The following is a 20,120-nucleotide window of genomic DNA, read 5'->3' on the forward strand; positions in this document are numbered from 1 at the left end:
CCCTTGACCTCTGAACTCCCCTCTGAATCACACTGATAAATGTGACGTCAGGGCGTGCGGTCAGTACTCACTGTCCAGAGGCTGTCCGTTCACCAGCCACTGGATGTTTGGTTTGGGGTTTCCATTGGCCCGACAAACCAGGCGCCCGTTTTCATCTGGAGCCAGGACCAGGTCTGTGGGTTTGTCCAGCCAGTAGGGGGCAGCTGTCACAGACGAGAGGGTCATAAAGGTTAAAGAAGAAAGAAAGAGAGAAAGACGGAAAGAAAGGTCCACAGAGCAGCCAAAAACTGTACTCGAGTAAGAGTAAACGGACATTAGAGTGGAAGTACGATTAAGATTAAAAAAGTATTTGGGAAAAATACTACTCAAATAAAAGCACCGTAAATTTCGGACGATAAGCCGCTACTTTTTCCCCTGCGGCCTATACAACGGTGCAGCTAATTTATAGAGTTCTACCAGCTAACGGCCACAGGGAGGCGCTCTCTGGCTGTAAAAAGTGAGACAGAAATAAAGAATAAAGAATATATTAATTTAGATTTTGACCGTTTGTTGTAGGAGTGAAGACGTTTAGCTGCTCGTCCAAGCCGCGGCTTGGACGAGCAGCTAAACGTCTTCACTTCTACAACGACTTGTCAAATTTAAACTTCATCTTTTGCCTTTTTACAACATATTTGAAACGTGAAAAGTTAAAAAGCTACTCAGGTAAATGTAAATGAGAACTACATAGTGTATTTTCTGGACTATAAGTGTCACTTTTTGTCCGGGGGTGCGACTTATACTCCAGAGCGACGCATCTTACTACTATAGAACATGTAATTTTGCGTGTACTTCACCTTTGACGTGCACAGTGATGGCGTGGCGGATGCTCCCGAGGCGGTTGGTCGCCATGCACACGTACTCGCCGGCGTCCTCCTCCGACACGCCGGACACTTGCAGAGTCTTGTTGAAGTTCTCCAGCGTGACCTTGTGCTCCGGCAGCTCTCCTCCTTTCTTAAACCAGCTGATGGCGGGCGTGGGCCTGAGACGCACATGCACACGCTAAAGAAACACGCTAAAACAAACACGCTAAAGAAACACGCTAAAACAAACACGCTAAACGAGCAGCATTTTGTACGTCATATGATGCACTTAGCGTTTTGTAACTTTAAACATCAATGAAATAAAAACAGCCCTCGAATGTGAGCGTAAAAACTCCAAAAACGAGCTGCTAGCATCGACGCTGATCATGAGAGAGGCGTTTATTTTTTTTAATTTTATTTATATTTATTTACTCCACACTCCAAAGACGTCGTTATGGGAAAATCTGACTTTTTTTTTCAAATTATCACTTTGAAAATGCTCCTTTTAAATATTTATCATAGTTTTACACGAGTCAAGTAGCAGTTTGCAAGTAAAAGTTGAGAAATAAAGGTAATAAAGGCAAATTTCACGCCAATTTAGCCATTTCATCTTTCTCTCCTTTCTCCTTTCTCTCCTCCTTTGTTTTGTATTAACATGAATGAAAAAAATGGACAGATCAGCAAAACCCCGTACATGAGCAAAGACGTAGAAAATATCAATTTATAAAAATATCTGTGCACGTGTCACCAAATCCACAAATGCACAAAATCCAAAACTCGTCCAAAATGCAAGGAAAACGTACACATTTATTTATTTTATTTATAAATTAATACTTATTGTGTAAAAGATCGAAGCTTTGGTCCTTGTTTATTTTCTGGCTGCAGAGTAAAATGATGCACTGAAACAGGATTTTGATCATTTTAAGACTAACACTTTGCACGGGCGTTTAATAAAATCCTGTTTTAGCGACACTCTGTCATGGAGCGTATTGACTCACTGATTTGTTTTTTGAAGCGTGGATTATTTGAACTGGGTCCATGTTTCGTTGCTCAACAGAACAGACGTGTCATTGTTTCTGTCTGTTCAGCTGCACAATCCGCACTTTTTGTCTGAGATTTGATCAGAACATGTCGGTCGATCCCACGGATGTTTGTCCAGTGAATTCTTTGGTTGTTGGACTTTGAGATCATCAGTCGGGTTGTTTTTCATCTTATGTTGGAGAATCGGCTTAACGAGAGGGAGTGACTTTATTTTGGTTGTGAGTTTCTGATATGCAGGTTGGAGGATTTCTTAGAATGTTCCACTGTTGAGCTTTAATCTTATCTCTACAAAAAAACATGCTACACCAACAGGTCGAGTTATGGAGCTGATCTGTGGAGAGATGATCCCACTCAAAGTTTTTTGTGCAATTCTGCATGTGTTTTTTGTTTACAGTGTATGAACGTGCATTGTGTCGTGCGTCCTGATTGGCTGTTGGACTGTAGACCATTGTGTCGTGCATCCTGATTGGCTGTTGGACTGTAGACCATTATGTTGTGCGTCCTGATTGGCTGATTCAGCTCCAAAAAAGTTGGACTTCTGCTGAAGGAAGGTAAAAGTTACGCGGCTGTAGTCGATCGTGAAGGCATTTTGTGTAGATCACGTCCCGTCATCCAGTCACATGACTAATACACAGGACAGTCAGGTCACACCTGACCCGAGGTCACACCTGACCCCAGGTCACACCTGACCCCAGGTCACACCTGACCCCAGGTCACACCTGACCCCAGGTCACACCTGACCCCAGGTCACATCATGGAGCTGCATAAACAAGCGTGAGTTTAACCCTATAGCGTCGGATCCTCTCGTCGCAGATAGAGCGGGTTGTGGACTTTCCAGCAGCGTAACTCCGCCCCCAGTCGTGCTTCATGTAAATTCAAACGGCGTCTCAAAGCGGAGACACGGAACTGTCTAAATATTTTACCATCATTACATTAATCTGCCTCGTGACGAATGAGAGCCCGGGGCTGCGGGGATTTTCACTCATTTATTTGATGCGTAAAAGAGAAAATACGGATGGATGTGTAAAATAGAAGTAGTTGTGTGGAAAAATACTGTAAATTCTGATACTTCATTTAACATGATTTTTATGGTTATTAAAAAAAAGACAAAACCGTAATCAACATGATTATCTCTGTTATCACTTTCAAACGAAAAGTTTCAATTTTACTCCTGTCTGTCAGAAGCTTCTGCCTGAACTCTGCATCCCTCACATCAGAGCAGAAATCATCATTCAAGTCATTATGAACATGTGAGAAGTTCAGTTGTTGTGCAGTTTTATCTCATGTTCATCAAAATGCACTGGACATGTGAGAATCATAAAACATTTACAAATAAATATATGTTTAACATTTTTGTATTAGGTGGTAGATCTTTCAGACGCGATCATTTTAAAAGCAGCTCACACACTGAAACAGTCTAAGCACCCCTGCCCTAATGGCTCGCTGTATTGTCCTCTTTGTTTCCTTTGTTTGCTTTGGGTCTGGGGGTGCAGTTATAAATCGGGGATGATGTCTCCATTTCTGTTCAAGGAGGGACTGTCTTTCCTAACCACCCTCTTGAATCGTGCTAATAAACTCACCTTGCCTTTTCATTTCTAGAACTTAAAAAGTCAAAGATGATTTGAACCTGACCTGCCGGCGGCGATACACTCCAGCAGCAACTGTTGGTCACGCAGCACCGTCTTGGAGCTCTCGGTGCCCGATGGGGACAAGAAGGACGGGGTGGACTCTGGCACCGACCGACCTGCACAGAAACAAACATCAACATCCAGCACTTGTACGGAGAAGTTTCAGTTTAATGAAGCGGACAAAAACAAAGCGACCTGTGCTCGGTGGAGAGGCTGTACTTTATAATCACTGACGATAGTATTTTCCTGGCTGTTTTTTCACAGTTAAAAGCAGAAAGTGTCCGAGTGTCAGGTTCTCCAGGTGGGTGATCTTGTGGGGTCTTTGGGATTCGATTCACAACATCCCAGTCGTAGTTCCAGGGTTTACATGCGTTGATAAAAATCAGTTTCCCTACATTTAAACATCGAGGCTGGGCACATGGCATGAACGCGAGGCCCGAGGGTGAGACGGGCCTGTCAGGATGGGCCTCAGTTTAACCTCGTTACAGGGAGCAGATGTGCCTGGCTCCTCTCACAGACGACATTGTTCCGCTCATCGCTCTTACTCTGCCAACCACGGACAAACGCTAAACACATTACGGTCGGGCTAATAGAATGAAATACCATACGTCCTAATGTCACTGCTGCGTGTGCTCTAGAGAAAAGACGTTTAAACTGTAGAGTAAAGATCTGGAGCAGGTTCATGGTGATGCTTTCCATCTTCGACATGAAACACTTTGACATCATCTGCTCTATGTTCAGTCCAGTTAAAGTCTGGTGTCAGCTGCAGGACTTTTTTTTCGTTTTGTTCAATCTCAGGCTCTAGGTGCTGTGTGCTGACGAGATCTTAACCGCTGAGACTAGCGCTACATGCTAACGGTGTTTTTTGCGATTGCACAAGTTAGATATTTACAGTTGAAATCAGAAGTTTACTTTCACTTATATAAAAACATACGCTTTTTTTTCTCACTCTCAAATGTTTAAGCTCGGGCACAAATGGGTTTGCTAAATGGACAGTGACTTGACGCTGACAAACTGGTGACAAAGAGGCTAAAGGATAACAAAGTCAATGTTTTGGAGTGTCCATCACAAAGGCCTGAAAATGACCTGAAAAGGCCTGTGTGAGCAAGACAAACTCAGTTACACCAGTTCTGTCTGTACGAACGGGACAAAACTCCTGCCAACTATTCAAATAAGTTTGTGGAAGGAAATCCAAAACATTTGACCCAAGTCACAAAGTTTAAAGGCAATGGAACAAATACTAATGAAATGTGTGTGATCCTTCTCTCATTATTCTGGCATTTAGCAAATAGAAATAATTTGGTTTATCCTAATTGACCTAAAACAGGAAAAGTTTAATCTGATTTCATGTCAGACAGAGAGAAAAAAATATATAGTGTATGAAAACTTCAACTGTAAACTTAAGATAAGATAAGATAAACTTTATTGATCCAGAGGGAAATTCAGGTTTAGCTGCAGCAACATTTCCTCTGTGCTTCTGCGTCGCCTTTGTGCCTGTGTGACTGTTAAACGTCTCAGTGCAGCTTCACAGGACGACTGGTCAGGACGGGTCAGCAGATCCTGTGTTAGAGCAGTTTGAGGAGAGGAACAGCCCTCAGGACAAAAGTGTCCCTCCTCTGTGTCCTCCAGGGGGAGCCAGATGAACACTACAGCCTCTAAACGTCTCTCACTTCGCTCTGGTGTTTCATTTCCTCTGGAAGCTCTTCTGCCACATTTGGAGTAAACGTCTGAATCATCTCAGAGGTCCATCGCTCGCTGATTATCTCGCCTCGTGCACTTCTGTGGTTTGAGCTGCACACGCTGCACTTCTTACTCGGTTAAAATCCCATGATATGATGTTAAAAACAGCCACCTGCACGTTAGTGAAGCAGAAATGTGGAGATGTGGTCCTGGTCTGTGACTGAACTCTTCTGCTGCTCGTGTTTACTTCACTCGTCTGGTTTAAAGCTGCTGGACCCGTGTCACTGTGAGACTCACCATCACCAAACTTTTATCACAGACAAAACCGTGATAAAAGTGCAGTGGACATCTGCTTTAGGCCGGAGGTCACTGTGTATTTGCAAACACATGACCTTCTGCCCAAAGAATCCACCGCTGAAGTCTAAAGAGCAGAGAGTTAGTCGCAGCTTTAGCTCTGGCCGACGTGCGAAGTGTAAGTTCAGTTAATAGAGCGATTCTCTAACTGTGACTAATAAACTAAAACACTAACTGTGCCAAAGCTGTGTAAAAGAAAATATATCTTTAGAATCACTGCCCGAGTGACACGAACAGAGACGGAGACATACAGAGACTTAGTGACAGTTAGCCAACAGCCAACAGCAGGTTAGAGCGCCCCCCCATGTGTGAGGAAGGAACTACAGACGACAGAGGACACAACTCACCAGAAGATGAAGAGGCATTATAAGATGTTTCATTGTACTGCTCGTCTGAAAACACATGCACAAGTGTTCACAAGCTCCTCGAGGAACGTCTCTGTGAGACTCTAACATTCTACAGACCAATCACGTTTAAGACAGACCAGGAAGGTCAGAGGAATATGAGGGAGGGGCCAAAGTGGATCTTTTTGAGGTGATACTGATATCTGATCTGTAGCTCATAACTAATATTTATCGATACCAGTATTTAGTTTATAAAGTCCACAGTGAGATGTATCTGACACTGAAGTAACACAGACTTTCATAACATATATTTATCTGAGATATAAAGCACTTTGTTACATGTGACTGAGACACTGGCCCTGTGGCGTCGAAGTTTTGAGGATAGAGCTCGTCTCAGGTCTAGTCACTGATGGATCAACATTTGTGAGTCTGATCATTTATTCCATTAAATGGGAAAACTGGCCCTGCTCCTCCTCTGAGAGTGTGACACTATCCACTATCAACAGTCCAGAAAGAAGATTATTAGACTGGACCCATGAGGTCAGAGGTCAATGATCCACTTTGTTGTCGTGTCATCTGACCCCCGGCCGCGTGTCATGGACACTCGGGTGAGTCTGACACTCGGGTGAGTTTGATCCGCTGAGGAGGAGGAAGCTGCACAGACCTGGCAGACCCGAGCGTAATGTGGGGGTCAGTTGGGAACATTTGGCAGAGCCAGACGTTCCCAACTTCCTGTGGAGAGGAGCAGCTGAGGTGGCTCTGGCATCTGTTCAGGATGTCTCCTCTGTGGGGAGGTGTTCATCTCCCACTGGGAGGAGGCCCCGGGGCAGACCCAGGACACGCTGGAGGGACCATGTCTCTCTGGTCTGGGAACGCCTTTGTGTCCCACCGTGTGTCTGGGGTGAGTCTGGGAGTCCCTGCTTAGACGGCTGTCTCCACGACCCGGATAAGAGGAAGAACATGGACGGATGGACTGAACCCACTGATCTCAGGTATAAATATGAGACTGCAGACGTCACTCACCGTCTGAGCTCCAGATATGAGACAATAAATAAACATCATCCACTGGTTTGTGGTGTAGAAACAAAACTATAGTCAGCACCAACCAGTCTGTGATAAAGATGGATCTGTCAGCCACAGATATACACCTGCCACTCAGGTCTGTGGTGTATAAATAAATCTACACTCAGGTCTGTGGTGTATAAATAAATCTACACTCAGGTCTGTGGAGCAGATATGACCCTGTGGGCCGTACTCACTGGTCTGGACTTTGAGGTAGTAGGGGTTCTTCTGCTGGATGGTGAAGAGGAAGCGGGCGTTGCAGCTGTAGTCGGTCTGTGTGTCTCGACTCATCACGTGGGAGAAATACAGGTCTCCATTGAGTCCCATGGAAACACGCTGGTCCTGCTCTATGGACGTCATGGCTGTGGAGAGACGTCTAGATCAGATTATTTAGAATTATTATGAGAATCGCAAAAGAAAAGTTTAATTCTGTCAACTGGACAAAACTGGAGAAATATTGTGACACAGTGACTTTAAAAGGTTTGAACCATTTTATAATTTACTCATATTTAGACACAACTCCAGGTCTGTTTGTGATCAGGAAACATCTCTAGAGCCTAAAATGGGCCTTTAAAGGTGAATACACAGAATTATATCTGACCCAATTATCAAAAACACGTCACAACTGAAGACGAGTCGTGAAACGTGTCCAGTCCAGGAGGACAACGGAGGGATTCTACAGACGAGAGTAGAACTGTGAGTCAGACGGTAAACACAGACCTGTCAGACAGATCTGTGGAGGCGCCGTGTGACGAGGACACACACTTAACACGACATCAGACATGTGGTCGTCATGACGATGCCCCAGAGCCAATCAGAGACTCATCCCATTAATGTGTCATTCACACTGAGCGTCTATAGAACAGCCATGTGCACTGACACGGGCTACTACTACTACTACTACTACTACTACTACTACTACTACTACTACTACTACTACCACTACCACTACCACTACTACTACTACTACTACTACCCAGATACAGCTGCTCTTGACGTTCTCGGGCAGGTCTGCAGCAGTGAAACACATTGGACAGTGGTTCCAATAAAAAAGCCAGAAACAGTTTCATGATCCAGATTCTCAAACTGTCTGTAAATCTGAATCATTTTACTAGAAATTGTAAAAAGTACATTTCAGATAATCAAACGTGTCCACATCAGTCTGATTCATTTGTATTGTTTTGTATTTTTATATTGGTCTGGACTGAAGGAAACACACTGCACTGGACGTGGGACGTTTATTGTATTTTCCTGATGAAGTCGATGATGAAGTGTTTGTGTATTTAAATGTGTGTTCACTGTCCAGGGGCTGCAGAGGGAAAGAAGCAGTGGCAAAATCAAACAAATCATCTTTTCTTTTAGTCCCTGATAAAAAAAAAGAATAAAGAAAGGACAAAACTCATCCCAAGCACATTTCAAAACACTCCAGCTGATGTAATGGGCTGTGACTGGCCACGCCGGGTTAAATTAAGACTCAAGTCACGCTGTGGTCCGAGCTGTAGACCAACCAGATGAACACTGCAGGCAGAGTGTAACTAGCGACATTTTGATTATGATTATTGCTCAAATCATTTATTCTGAATGATGTGGTCACTTCTTGAGCGACGAGAGCTGCAGGAGAAATGCTTCTTATTGGAATAAAAACATGTTCTGCCGATTGATTCGCCGCCTAAAAAGGAGGCGTGGCAAAAGCTCTCAAAACTATTCAAAACTCTTCTGTATCTCTGTGTATCTGTGCACCCAAACTGCATTTACAAGACCACACCAGCAGGGGGAGTTCATAGTTTGGTTGGGAGTAGATAATGTCACGTCTTTGTTACGTTCACACTGATAACCGCGTTTTTTCTTCAATATTATGCATTTTTTGACTTATCGTCCGGAAAATACAGTATTTATGCAGAAAAAAGTACAAGTAAAACAATTTATTTATATGAAGACAGTTTAACTTTTACCAAATCACAAAATACGCCAAATGTTCAGCTCTTTCTGCTGCCGTCCCACATAAATCCATATCATAAAAATAAAATAATTAGTCGGTGAATGCACATTTTTATCGACTGAGACTCGACTGACCAAGCGACGCCAGGACAAACACACACATCAGTACAGAAATAACTGCCTCAAATAATCTAAAAATGTGGTAAATACTTTAGTTTTACTCACCGCTGCTCATCCAGAAGGTGATGGGCGGGGGCAGGCCGGGGGGCGGGTTACAGGGCAGGACCAGGGGGGCGCCTTCAGAGACCTGCACCGGCTTGAGCTGCTCCTTAGGCCACAGCGGAGCCTCTGTGAGCGACACACAGTCTTAACCCTCAAACTGAAAACACTCTGTTCCACCTTGTGATGTCATCATGTGGTGATACAGGAAGTGCTCCACTGTGTTTTTAAACTCCACACACCTTCATTTCTAGAATCATTGGGATAATTTCAGACCCTGGAATCAAAGCGAATCTCGACTGAACTAAAGGTAAAAGGAGGAGTTTACTTGAAAACTACTACGTCATGACATCACAAGGTGGAACAGAGCATTTGGAGCTTTGGTGATGTAGTTTGGATACAGGTGTGCGTCTCTAGAGGTGTGTGTAACGGCGCAGGTGTGTGTTCATACTCGATACGCGGAGCAGGATCTTGTGGGACAGCGCCACCCCTAGATCGTTGTTGGCGAAACACTGGTACTCCCCCTCGTAGTCCTCGGGGCGATCGCCGCTCCTGAAGCTGATCTCCAGCGTCCCCGAGCGCTTCCTCACGCTCACTCGGGGGTCCTTCGCCGTGTTGAAGTATTTCCCGTTTCTCCGCCAAATAAATCTACGGCACGAAGAAGAAAACGACGTGAATGTTCAATCAGATCTGTCACGCAAAACAGCTTTTAACCAGTCTCCCCTCTCTTTGCTCTCTGTGCTAAGCCCCTCCCCCTTCAGAGCACTATCACAACACACTCAGCTGCATCGCACTAATGAAACTACTACATCACACCAGGATTGTCACGTCATAGTGTACAGTTTGTGTCACATATTTGTATATTTATGGAGGACTGTTGTGTTTGAGCATGGGTGACGTAGGCTTGTGGGCGGAGCATGGGTGACGTAGGCTTGTGGGCGGAGCATGGGTGACGTAGGCTTGTGGGCGGAGCATGGGTGACATTTAAAAGCCTGTTTATAATGAAGCGATAACATTATAACATGGTAGAAAGTCATTTATTTAGCATAATTTCCCGGTTTAAACATGATAATCTGTGTTTCTGTGGCGTGTCACAGACTCTCCTCACATTCAGCTGAGGTCATGTTTGAGAACGAGCTCCGCACTAATTGTCCCGCGGGCCTCCTCTGCATGTGACTCTGACAATAGCCCTCTGTGTAACTGGGACGGCTCTGGCCAGGTCTCCGTCTGCGGGTGAATGTGTGTGGGGGACACTGGACATGGGGCCTTTTGTCCTGTCCTCTGGAATCTCTGTGTCCTCTGTGTCCACTCAGGGAATGACGTAAGACTCTGGACACCAGCCACTGTAGGGCCGTGCACATGGACACTGATCTGCCGATGAATGTTGCATGTTATTAAAGCGGAACGCAACTCGAAATCCACGTTGTCACGATTAAACTGTGTAGACGGTGTTTTTATTGTATTATCACTTTTGGCTTCTGCTCGCCCGGGATCAACCACACACACTTCTTAAATACTTTACAAAAATATGAATCCGTCACCGGTGAATCTCCCCGTTTTCAAATGAACGTGATTGACAGGTGGATCGGCCAATCAGGGACATACATGGTTCGTCTGTATTGTAAAAAAATAAAGCAAAAACATGTCACAAGAGGCTGAAAACCAATCACACCGTCATATGTCCAGACTCCGCCCCTCCTCCTCCTCCTGTTCTTTAGTCGTCCTGGCGCTGCCCGGTTTAGCGTCTTTATTTGAAATGTGGTTGTGGGCGGAGTTTAGGTGTTTAGTCCCACTTTAAGGTGTGTGTGCAGAATCGATCAGTGAAACAAGTCACAGTTTCATTGATAAACGCTTCCTCTTTTATTTGACATTATAAAACCAGCAAGTGTCTACACGGGCCGGTGTCTGGGCAGTTTGATGCCAGACGGGAGAGATTTCAGAAGGGCAAAAGACGAAGTTTAAATCTGTCAACTGGACGACAGATTTAAACTTCGTCTTTTGCCCTGTCAGCGGTCCTTCTTGTGCAGTGCATTGTTTCTTTCTGCTTCGTTTCATTACAGGCCACAGAGCGCCGTCAAGTCCTGTGTTTTTATTCCCATGGAGCTTAAAACCTCAGAAAAGTTCCTCGGGCACAGGCTGCTATGGCGCTTCAACTAAACACGACGGATTAATAACCATCTCGGCGTATCTCAGCGTACGTGGCACCTTGGACGTATTTACCATCAAACATCCCCCAATAACGTTTCATTTTGTTTTTCTGTCTGTATTTTCGGTTCCTTTATGTGTGGAACTTTCTTATATAATATTTAGTTGCAGGTGTAATACCACATTACTCCAGTAGGGGTGAGTAATGGTGCAGTTCAGAGAGTTTACAGCGATCTGTGTTTAAGCGGAAAAGAACAGACACTGGAGAAATTATAATATGTTTTATTTAGTCACGTTGTATTTTGAGACTGTTCTTTTGTTTTAAACTGGTGCTAGCTTAAATGCTAACTACCATTAGCTTCTTGGGTTAATGTCTCGTGTGTTTCAGGCTCTGTTATTGTTTATAAATGTGTAACACTGTGCACTATTGTACTGTGCACAGTACACGAGTCATTTGAAGTACTGCAGTACTCAGTACACAGTATTAAGAGCAGTACACACACGTGTGTACTGTTCATGGTTATTTCTGGTTTCTTTGGTCAAATACATGTAACAGACGTGTAATTATTACATAAGTATTGGTGGAGAGTCCAGACGCAGATCAGTTCAGTGTGAACTGGTTTAGACAAAACCCTGAGGTTTAAACATGAAGCATCGAGTCAACGAGCCGCGTCAACGGAGCACGGGACGACTTTAGCCTTTAGCAACGACGTACGTCCTGCCCATGGACCATGTGCAGATGAGATAACCCCCGAGAGAGTCTGAGCGAGGAGCGCGACGAGGGCGAGGAGAGCGAGGAGGGAGATGAGAGCGACGAGAGCGGCGAGGGCGAGGAGGGAGATGAGGGAGATGAGAGCGACGAGGGAGCCCCTGTCTGTCCTGTCTGTCCCTGTCTGTCCCTGTCTGTCCTGTCTGTCCCTGTCTGTCCCCGTCTGTCCCCGTATGTCCCTGTCTGTCCCCGTCTGTCCCTGTCTGTCCCTGTCTGTCCCTGTCTGTCCCCGTCAGCTGAACATGAGCAGTTACTTTTCGCTCTATGATAAAAATCCTTTCAGTCGTTGCAGTTCCAGTGACTGGCCACTCGTCTGTCTGGGGGCGCTCTAAGCAGCAGGACGCTCCAGTTATTTGAACAGATCCGGGGTTTAGGCTCAGACAGAAGCCGTCACTCAACACTTCGTTTCATCTGCATTTACAGAAATAAAAGTCTTGTCGTTCAGATTGAATAAACCCTGGATTGTGTCGTTGGTGCAGTCGTTTACTGTGACACTCATACGGCGCCGTACACGCGTGTGCCTTACGTGGGCGGGGGGTTGCCTTTGGCCTCACACTCGATGATGATGTTGTCTCGGGGGTCGACGATGTAATCCTTCACCGACTGTTTCGTAATCGTGGGAGGCTGTTTCACTGTGGACACATCAGGGAAGAAGAAGAAAAACAAATCAATAAAAATGAGCTAGAAGAAACACAAGATCAGAAATATCAATAAACGTTCAATATGTTCAATTATCCCAGAGTCAGATCCTATTAAAGAGGAGGTATTATGACATTTTTATGAGCTTTTTATTTTAGATAAACACTGTTCCACCGTGAAATGAAGTAGAAGTAAATACTCGTCTTTATGCTTTATGCCGTCGGCGCCCCCTATGGTTTGCGCCACCTCGAGTTGTGAATTTCTTTTTTCATTCGCTTTAAAATGACCACACGACTCGATCCGACGAGTCTCACAGATGAATAAAACTGGAGAGTGACGTATGTGCAGAGTGAGAGGTGGAGGTGAAAACGGGAGTTCATCGACAAAATGGCGTCTTGAAAATAAGCGATTAAAGATGAATCAGTCCAAATAGAACTTTAGGCGAGTAAACGGTGAGAGGAGAGACAAGTGTGACAGAGTTTAACGCTCGGAAAAGTCCATTTTACACGACAGGTCTGATTTTAACAACATTAATAACAATTTATCAAAGAACAAAAGATAGAATTCCAGTCGCGTCCTGTGGTTTGATCAGGTTCAGTTTGGTTCGTATCAGTCGACAGTTATATGAACATGCACTGTGTTCTGCGTCCTGATTGGACAAAGGACAAAGAGGCGTGGTCAGAGGAACTGTGAAATACACGTGAGTCACTATTAATCCATTAAACACGAGAGAAATATGTACAGGAAACTTAAACAAAGCATTTAATTTATGTTTTAAATGAAGGTCGGGCTGGGATTTAAAACGTTTTCTTCTTCCTCCTTCTCCTTTTCGAGCATAAATAGGATTAATTTGTGAAATGTGCTTGAAGTGAACCTGAAACATGTGCTCGAAATAAATAAACAAATGAAACGATGATGAGAAATGTGAGAAAATGTTAATGTGAGAAAAGTGTATAAAGTGTGTGGTGAGGGGTTTTACAGCAAAAACAGAGAGAATAATGTAAAAAAAAAGCTGAGGTTCACAATGATGAGATTTATAGTAAAAATCAAAGATAAAACTGTCAAATGTCTTCACTGCTCCAACGTTTTGTCCAGTTACAGGTTTAACTTTTGTCTTGGTGAATATTCAGGTTAAAATCGCCGTTTAAACCGAGCGTCTGGAGCGTCGGGAGCGTCGGGAGCGTCGGGAGCGTCGGGAGCGCTGCCTCTGCGTCTCAAACCACGACACGATGTTGAATTTGTTGAATGTAAACTACAGGCCGCTCTCGCCTCGCGGGTTTCTCCACAGCTCACTGACACTAATCTGACCCAGAAAAGCCTTCAGTTACCACGGCAACCGCACCGCCTCTTTAGCGTGTGCGTGGATGGAATCAAAGGACGCAGATATTTGGGATAATTGGCCTGAAAATGACTCCAGGAGTAAAACTGAACGACGTTTTACATATGAAAACACAGCTTTTCTACATGAATGGATCTGTGATGAATGAGGCTAATGACACAGGGAGTTCGACACTTACGCTCTTGTAAGATCTTTGCTGTTAGTCCAGGAGACGCCGTATCGGAGACAGGAAACGGAGACATGTTAGAGACAGTTTAGTCACATCTACTGTCAGAGATGGGACCAGAAGATCGAGAGACAAACTGTCCTCAAGCTCGTGTCTACATGAGAAAAATGACCTTTTCAGATCTGTCCTCGTGTTTGGATAAAAAAGGCTCATGACGTTCATCTTACAGCTTCAAAAAGCAAAATACAAATTAAAGAAATACAGTGAAGCCAAAAGTGAGAACTGAATCGTACCACTTTATATTTGAACTTGTGTCAATCTCGATCTCGTGTCTCGTCTTTTATAAACTGTTTGGTCCCATCTCTCGTTAAGTTTGTATAAGTAGAATTAATATGTTATTAAAGTAGATTAGGATTAGGTGGATTTAAATGGACTCACCTGTGGGCGGAGCCAAATACATCAAGAGCAGAAACACAAGAGAAAAACATGTTAGAATTCAAATAATTACATTTTCACACAATATTAAAAACATGTATTTTTGCACGACATCAGAAATGTGATTGTACATGCGCTAAAATGTGTTTGTACATGTGCTAAAATGTGTTTGTACATGTGCTAAAATGTGATTGTACATGTGCTAAAATGTGACTGTACGTGTGCTAAAATGTGATTGTACATGTGCTAAAATGTGCTAACATGTTCTAAAATGTGTTTGTACATGTGCTAAAATGTGATTGTACATGTGCTAAAATGTGATTGTACATGTGCTAAAATGTGACTGTACGTGTGCTAAAATGTGATTGTACATGTGCTAAAATGTGTTTGTACATGTGCTAAAATGTGCTAACATGTTCTAAAATGTGTTTGTACATGTGCTAAAATGTGATTGTACATGTGCTAAAATGTGATTGTACATGTGCTAAAATGTGATTGTACATGTGCTAAAATGTGACTATACGTGTGCTAAAATGTGATTGTACATGTGCTAAAATGTGTTTGTACATGTGCTAAAATGTGCTAACATGTTCTAAAATGTGTTTGTACATGTGCTAAAATGTGATTGTACATGTGCTAAAATGTGATTGTACATGTGCTAAAATGTGATTGTACATGTGCTAAAATGTGATTGTACATGTGCTAAAATGTGTTTGTACATGTGCTAAAATGTGCTAACATGTTCTAAAATGTGTTTGTACATGTGCTAAAATGTGATTGTACATGTGCTAAAATGTGATTGTACATGTGCTAAAATGTGATTGTACATGTGCTAAAATGTGACTGTACGTGTGCTAAAATGTGATTGTACATGTGCTAAAATGTGTTTGTACATGTGCTAAAATGTGCTAACATGTTCTAAAATGTGTTTGTACATGTGCTAAAATGTGATTGTACATGTGCTAAAATGTGATTGTACATGTGCTAAAATGTGATTGTACATGTGCTAAAATGTGACTATACGTGTGCTAAAATGTGATTGTACATGTGCTAAAATGTGTTTGTACATGTGCTAAAATGTGCTAACATGTTCTAAAATGTGTTTGTACATGTGCTAAAATGTGATTGTACATGTGCTAAAATGTGATTGTACATGTGCTAAAATGTGATTGTACATGTGCTAAAATGTGCTAACATGTTCTAAAATGTGTTTGTACATGTGCTAAAATGTGCTCAAATATGCTAAGATGTGCTAAAATGTGCTAAACTGTGCTAAAAAGCCTAAAATCTACTGTGAAAACAGATGTAAACCCTGAAACACTCATGATTGACGTCACTTCATATTAGATGTTTGTGATCAGCTGGTCCATCGTTCGTTCTTTCACACAGTCCATCGTCCACAGGCGACAAACTGCTAATGACGTCAGGTTCAAACAAACCCTTTTCAAGACAATGTGGTGAGTGCGGGGGTCAGCGGGGTCAGCGGGGTCAGCGGGGTCAGCGGGGTCAGCGGCCATTCCCCAAATGCTGCGGTCACATAGTACCCCAGATCAATAGAGCATCACACCTCCAGGGTTCAGAGGTCGGCCACATGACGACCGCGGCCCACTTTGTGCCTGTGCACCAGGTGTCCTTGAGCTCCGGAGCCATCACCACATTTTTCATTGTACAACTGCGAGGCGTTTTGGCGCTTTCGTCTGAGTGGGAGACGTGCGCGCTTTGTGGACGCTCCCCCGGGACCGTCCGCTCAGTGTGATGAGCTGTGGACGGGGGATCGATGGGGAAACCTTTAACGAGCGGCTCTTTTAACGAGCGGCTCCTTAGACTCGATCTTCATTACGAACAATGACCTTGGTCCCGACATGAACTGTGACCGCTCCACATGAGAGATGCTAAACGACGTCTGTGACTGATTTATTTCAATCTGATTCTATTCAAATGGATTGGCCTTTGTGTGAGTGTGATTAGCCAAAATGCTACGTTATGTTAGCATACAGGGGGCGTCGCTCCGTCTAAAGGTCTGAGGCAAAATGGACTCATGTTGCTGCTGTTACCTCCTCAAAAACAGGAGTTGTGTTTTGTTTCATTATTTAGACTGAGGTTTTCTTTCAAACTGAAAACACTCTGTTCCACCTTGTGATGTCATCATGTGGTGATACAGGAAGTGCTCCACTGTGTTTTTAAACTCTACACACCTTCATGTATAGAATCATTTGGATCATTTCAGTCCTGGAGTTGTCACTTATCTCGGCTGAATCAAAGGTAAAAGGAGCTGTTGAAAACTACCACTTGATGACATCACAAGGTGGAACAGAGCATTTTGAGCTTTGGAGATGTTACAGACTAATAATAAAGTGTTAAACATGTGTGAATGAAACAAAACACAACTTCAGGTTTGTTTTTGAGGAGGGAACAGCATTAGAGCATGGATTAAAGCTACAAGAGTCAGTTTTGTGTGATATAAGACCTTTTAAACATGCTCTGTTCCACCTTGTGATGTCATCAAGTGACCAGCTCCTTTTACCTTTAGTTCAGTCGAGATAAGAGACAACTCCAGGACTGAAATGATCCAAATGATTCTAGTGAAAGTGTGTGGAGTTTAAAAAACACAGTGGAGCACTTCCTGTATCACCACATGATGACATCACAAGGTGGACACGTCCTGTGGGACACGTGGACACTCACCGTCCTGTGGGACATCGATGGCGGCCGTGTCCATCCACAGCAGCAGTGACACAAACAGCGCCGTGACTCTGCCCTGGCCCCACATCGTTCCGTCTGATTGGCCCGTCTCAGGCGTCCTTCCTCCTGATTGGCTGCTGGACGACCTGTGGGACAGACAGATGGAGACAGTGTGGATCTGTTTTCACACCTGGGGCACTGCGGTGTCTGGGGCAAAGATTCAAGTCCCCTGGGAGTTTGTTATTACATGTTTTTAACCTTTTGTCACCTGTTTGCAAAGAAGGAGCACAGACTCCTCCCCCTTTGCTCTCTGTGCTAAGCCCCTCCCACCTCAGAGCACTATCACAACACGATCACACGACAGCACATCACATCAGGTTTGTCACGTCATAGTGCACAGTTTGGTGTCATGTTTTTGTATATTTATGGAGAATTGTGGGCGGAGCCTTGCACAGAAATATGTATGGATGACAATTAAAACCTTTTTTGATGAGGGAATAACATTATAACATGGCAGAAAAGTAAAAATAATAATAATAATAATAATAATAATAATAATAATAATAATAATAATAATAATAATAATAATAAATATAATATAATATAAGTAATAAAAAATCAATTAAAAAATACATTTTAAATAAATTTTAAAAAATGAATAAAAAATACAAAAATAAATTAAAAATTAAAAATGAATAAAAAATACAAAAATAAATACAAATGAATAAAAAATAAAATTAAATAAAAAATAAATAAATCATTGGAGGAGCTGGAGGACGTGTCTGGGGTGGGGGTTCCCTGCTTAGTCTGCTGCCCCCGTGACCTGGCCCCGGGTAAGAGGAAGAACATGGATTGATGGAATAAATAAATAAATAATACCTGCTTTTTAACCAAAAAGGCTACTGCACAACGCCAATTCTGTCCCTTATTCAAAAGAATCTATACAAATGTTTGCGTTTATCTTCTTCCTCCAGTGTTTTAGGTCACCGTGCCTGACCGCGGGCCCTTGTCCAGTTGCTTCCTCCACATGTGTCAGGGCGATGTGAGTTACGCTGCAGTGTTTCCAGAGCGTGTAAAATGCTCTGCTTCTCTGTGGCTGCGTTTGTCCTCACGCTGCCCCCTGGCTGTACTGTGGGTCAGCAGAAGCAGGTCACAGACGCTAACTTTAGCCTTTTCCAGCAGACCACAGGTGCACATTAGCATCACGCCTGAGTCTGACCGCAGGCTGTGGTCAGGGGCACTACGGCCGCACTGGACGATGTGACTGTACTTTATCATTACTGTGTTACTATGTCAAAGTGGGGCTGTTGTCACAAAGGGGTAATATCACCAGAAATATGTCAGAATGCACCTGGGAAAATATCTGAGCAGAAAAAAAAGCTAAAACTATGCAGCAGATTAGCACATGACAGTATTTTCTAAAGTGGTGATTAGGACTGGACTCTCTTCAGTTTTGTACCAATACTTGATTTTTTGTGCTTGAACCATTTTTTCAGGAAGCAAGAAATTGAGTACAAATAAAAACAAAGAGTAGAATGTCACAACACAACAACAGAAACAGAAAAGGAACGATTCAAAACAAAGCTGCAGATATCGTGAGGGGGATGGGCCACGACGTTTGTTTCAATCTGACACCAAGTAAAAGAAAGACAAGTATCGTGATATTGATCTACGATACGATACCAGTGCATTTAGAGTCAAATGTACTGGGCTCCTTTACTCCGTACTGACCCTGGCAGAGGTCAGAGGTCATCATTACCTTGTTCACATTGTGTCAGTGATGGTCACATGTTTGTATCAGACTCACCTCTCGTTCTCTCTTCTGTCTCAGTGCGGCCTCGGCTCACTCTCACAGACCTGAAAAACAAACAAACAAACTTCATTTTCCTGATCTTATGTTGTTGTTGTTGCAGATAAAACCTCAGAATAAAGTCGTCCAGAGCGAGACGAGGCTCACGGTACAAAACAAACAGGTTTAAGAGAGATGCTTTTCTCGTAAACTCTGTATCTCGACAGTGGAAGTTTACAGAAAAAACGACATGGACGCAGAAGGAAAAGGCTGTTCATGTCATTATTATTATTATTATTATTATTATTATTATTATTATTATTATTATTATTATTATTATTATTATTATTATTACCACTGAATTATAAAAGACTATTATTTCACACATATGAAAAGAACATGTTTCATTATGAAAACACAGGCTGTATAATAATAATAATAAAGATGTAAAATAAAATGAATAGTCAATAATCATGAATAAAAATAAAATCACATTTTCTCAGAATAATCGTAACTGAAACATTTAATAATGTGACACTGGGTCTAGAACTTTTTCATAATGGACTTTTTGCAGTTATAGTAATTTAAATATCTGCCATTTACAACCACAATATAATTAATAATTTAAACCCAGGAGTGTGGTTTGAGTATTTACACTTTATATTAGTCTGTACTTTACACTTTATATTAGTCTGTACTTTACACTTTATATTAGTCTGTACTTTACACTTTATATTAGTCTGTACTTTACACTTTATATTAGTCTGTACTTTACACTTTATATTAGTCTGTACTTTACACTTTATATTCGTCTGTACTTTACACTTTATATTCGTCTGTACTTTACACTTTATATTAGTCTGTACTTTACACTTTATATTAGTCTGTACTTTACACTTTATATTAGTCTGTACTTTACACTTTATATTTCACAGTCGTCTGTTTCGTTTTATATTTGAAGCTCTTCTTTCAGAGCTTCCTCCACATCAGCTCCACCCGTTCAGAGGACACCTACACCATTAACACATCATAGAGTCTCTGGGGGTCAGAG

The 20,120-nt window shown here is 42.7% G+C and overlaps 1 protein-coding gene across 1 annotated transcript in view; it reads right to left on the bottom strand.

Annotated features, from left to right (window-relative positions):
* Positions 1 to 19,123, bottom strand: part of nfasca (neurofascin homolog (chicken) a) — a 67,865-nt gene extending 48,742 nt beyond the window's left edge. The window contains exons 1-10 of the mRNA XM_055222154.1: positions 19,088 to 19,123; positions 17,284 to 17,426; positions 12,546 to 12,651; positions 9,557 to 9,753; positions 9,112 to 9,234; positions 7,146 to 7,310; positions 5,890 to 5,934; positions 3,513 to 3,624; positions 834 to 1,018; positions 72 to 203 (exon numbers count right to left, since the gene is read on the bottom strand). Of these exons, the coding sequence (XP_055078129.1) occupies positions 72 to 203; positions 834 to 1,018; positions 3,513 to 3,624; positions 5,890 to 5,934; positions 7,146 to 7,310; positions 9,112 to 9,234; positions 9,557 to 9,753; positions 12,546 to 12,651; positions 17,284 to 17,368 (1,150 nt within the window). The 5' untranslated portion in view covers positions 17,369 to 17,426; positions 19,088 to 19,123. The remainder of the gene's footprint in view (positions 1 to 71; positions 204 to 833; positions 1,019 to 3,512; positions 3,625 to 5,889; positions 5,935 to 7,145; positions 7,311 to 9,111; positions 9,235 to 9,556; positions 9,754 to 12,545; positions 12,652 to 17,283; positions 17,427 to 19,087) is intronic.
* Between the last annotated feature and the right edge of the window lie 997 nt (positions 19,124 to 20,120).

This window comes from Periophthalmus magnuspinnatus, chromosome 5 (assembly GCF_009829125.3).
Source record: "Periophthalmus magnuspinnatus isolate fPerMag1 chromosome 5, fPerMag1.2.pri, whole genome shotgun sequence".
NCBI classification, from domain to species: domain Eukaryota; kingdom Metazoa; phylum Chordata; class Actinopteri; order Gobiiformes; family Gobiidae; genus Periophthalmus; species Periophthalmus magnuspinnatus.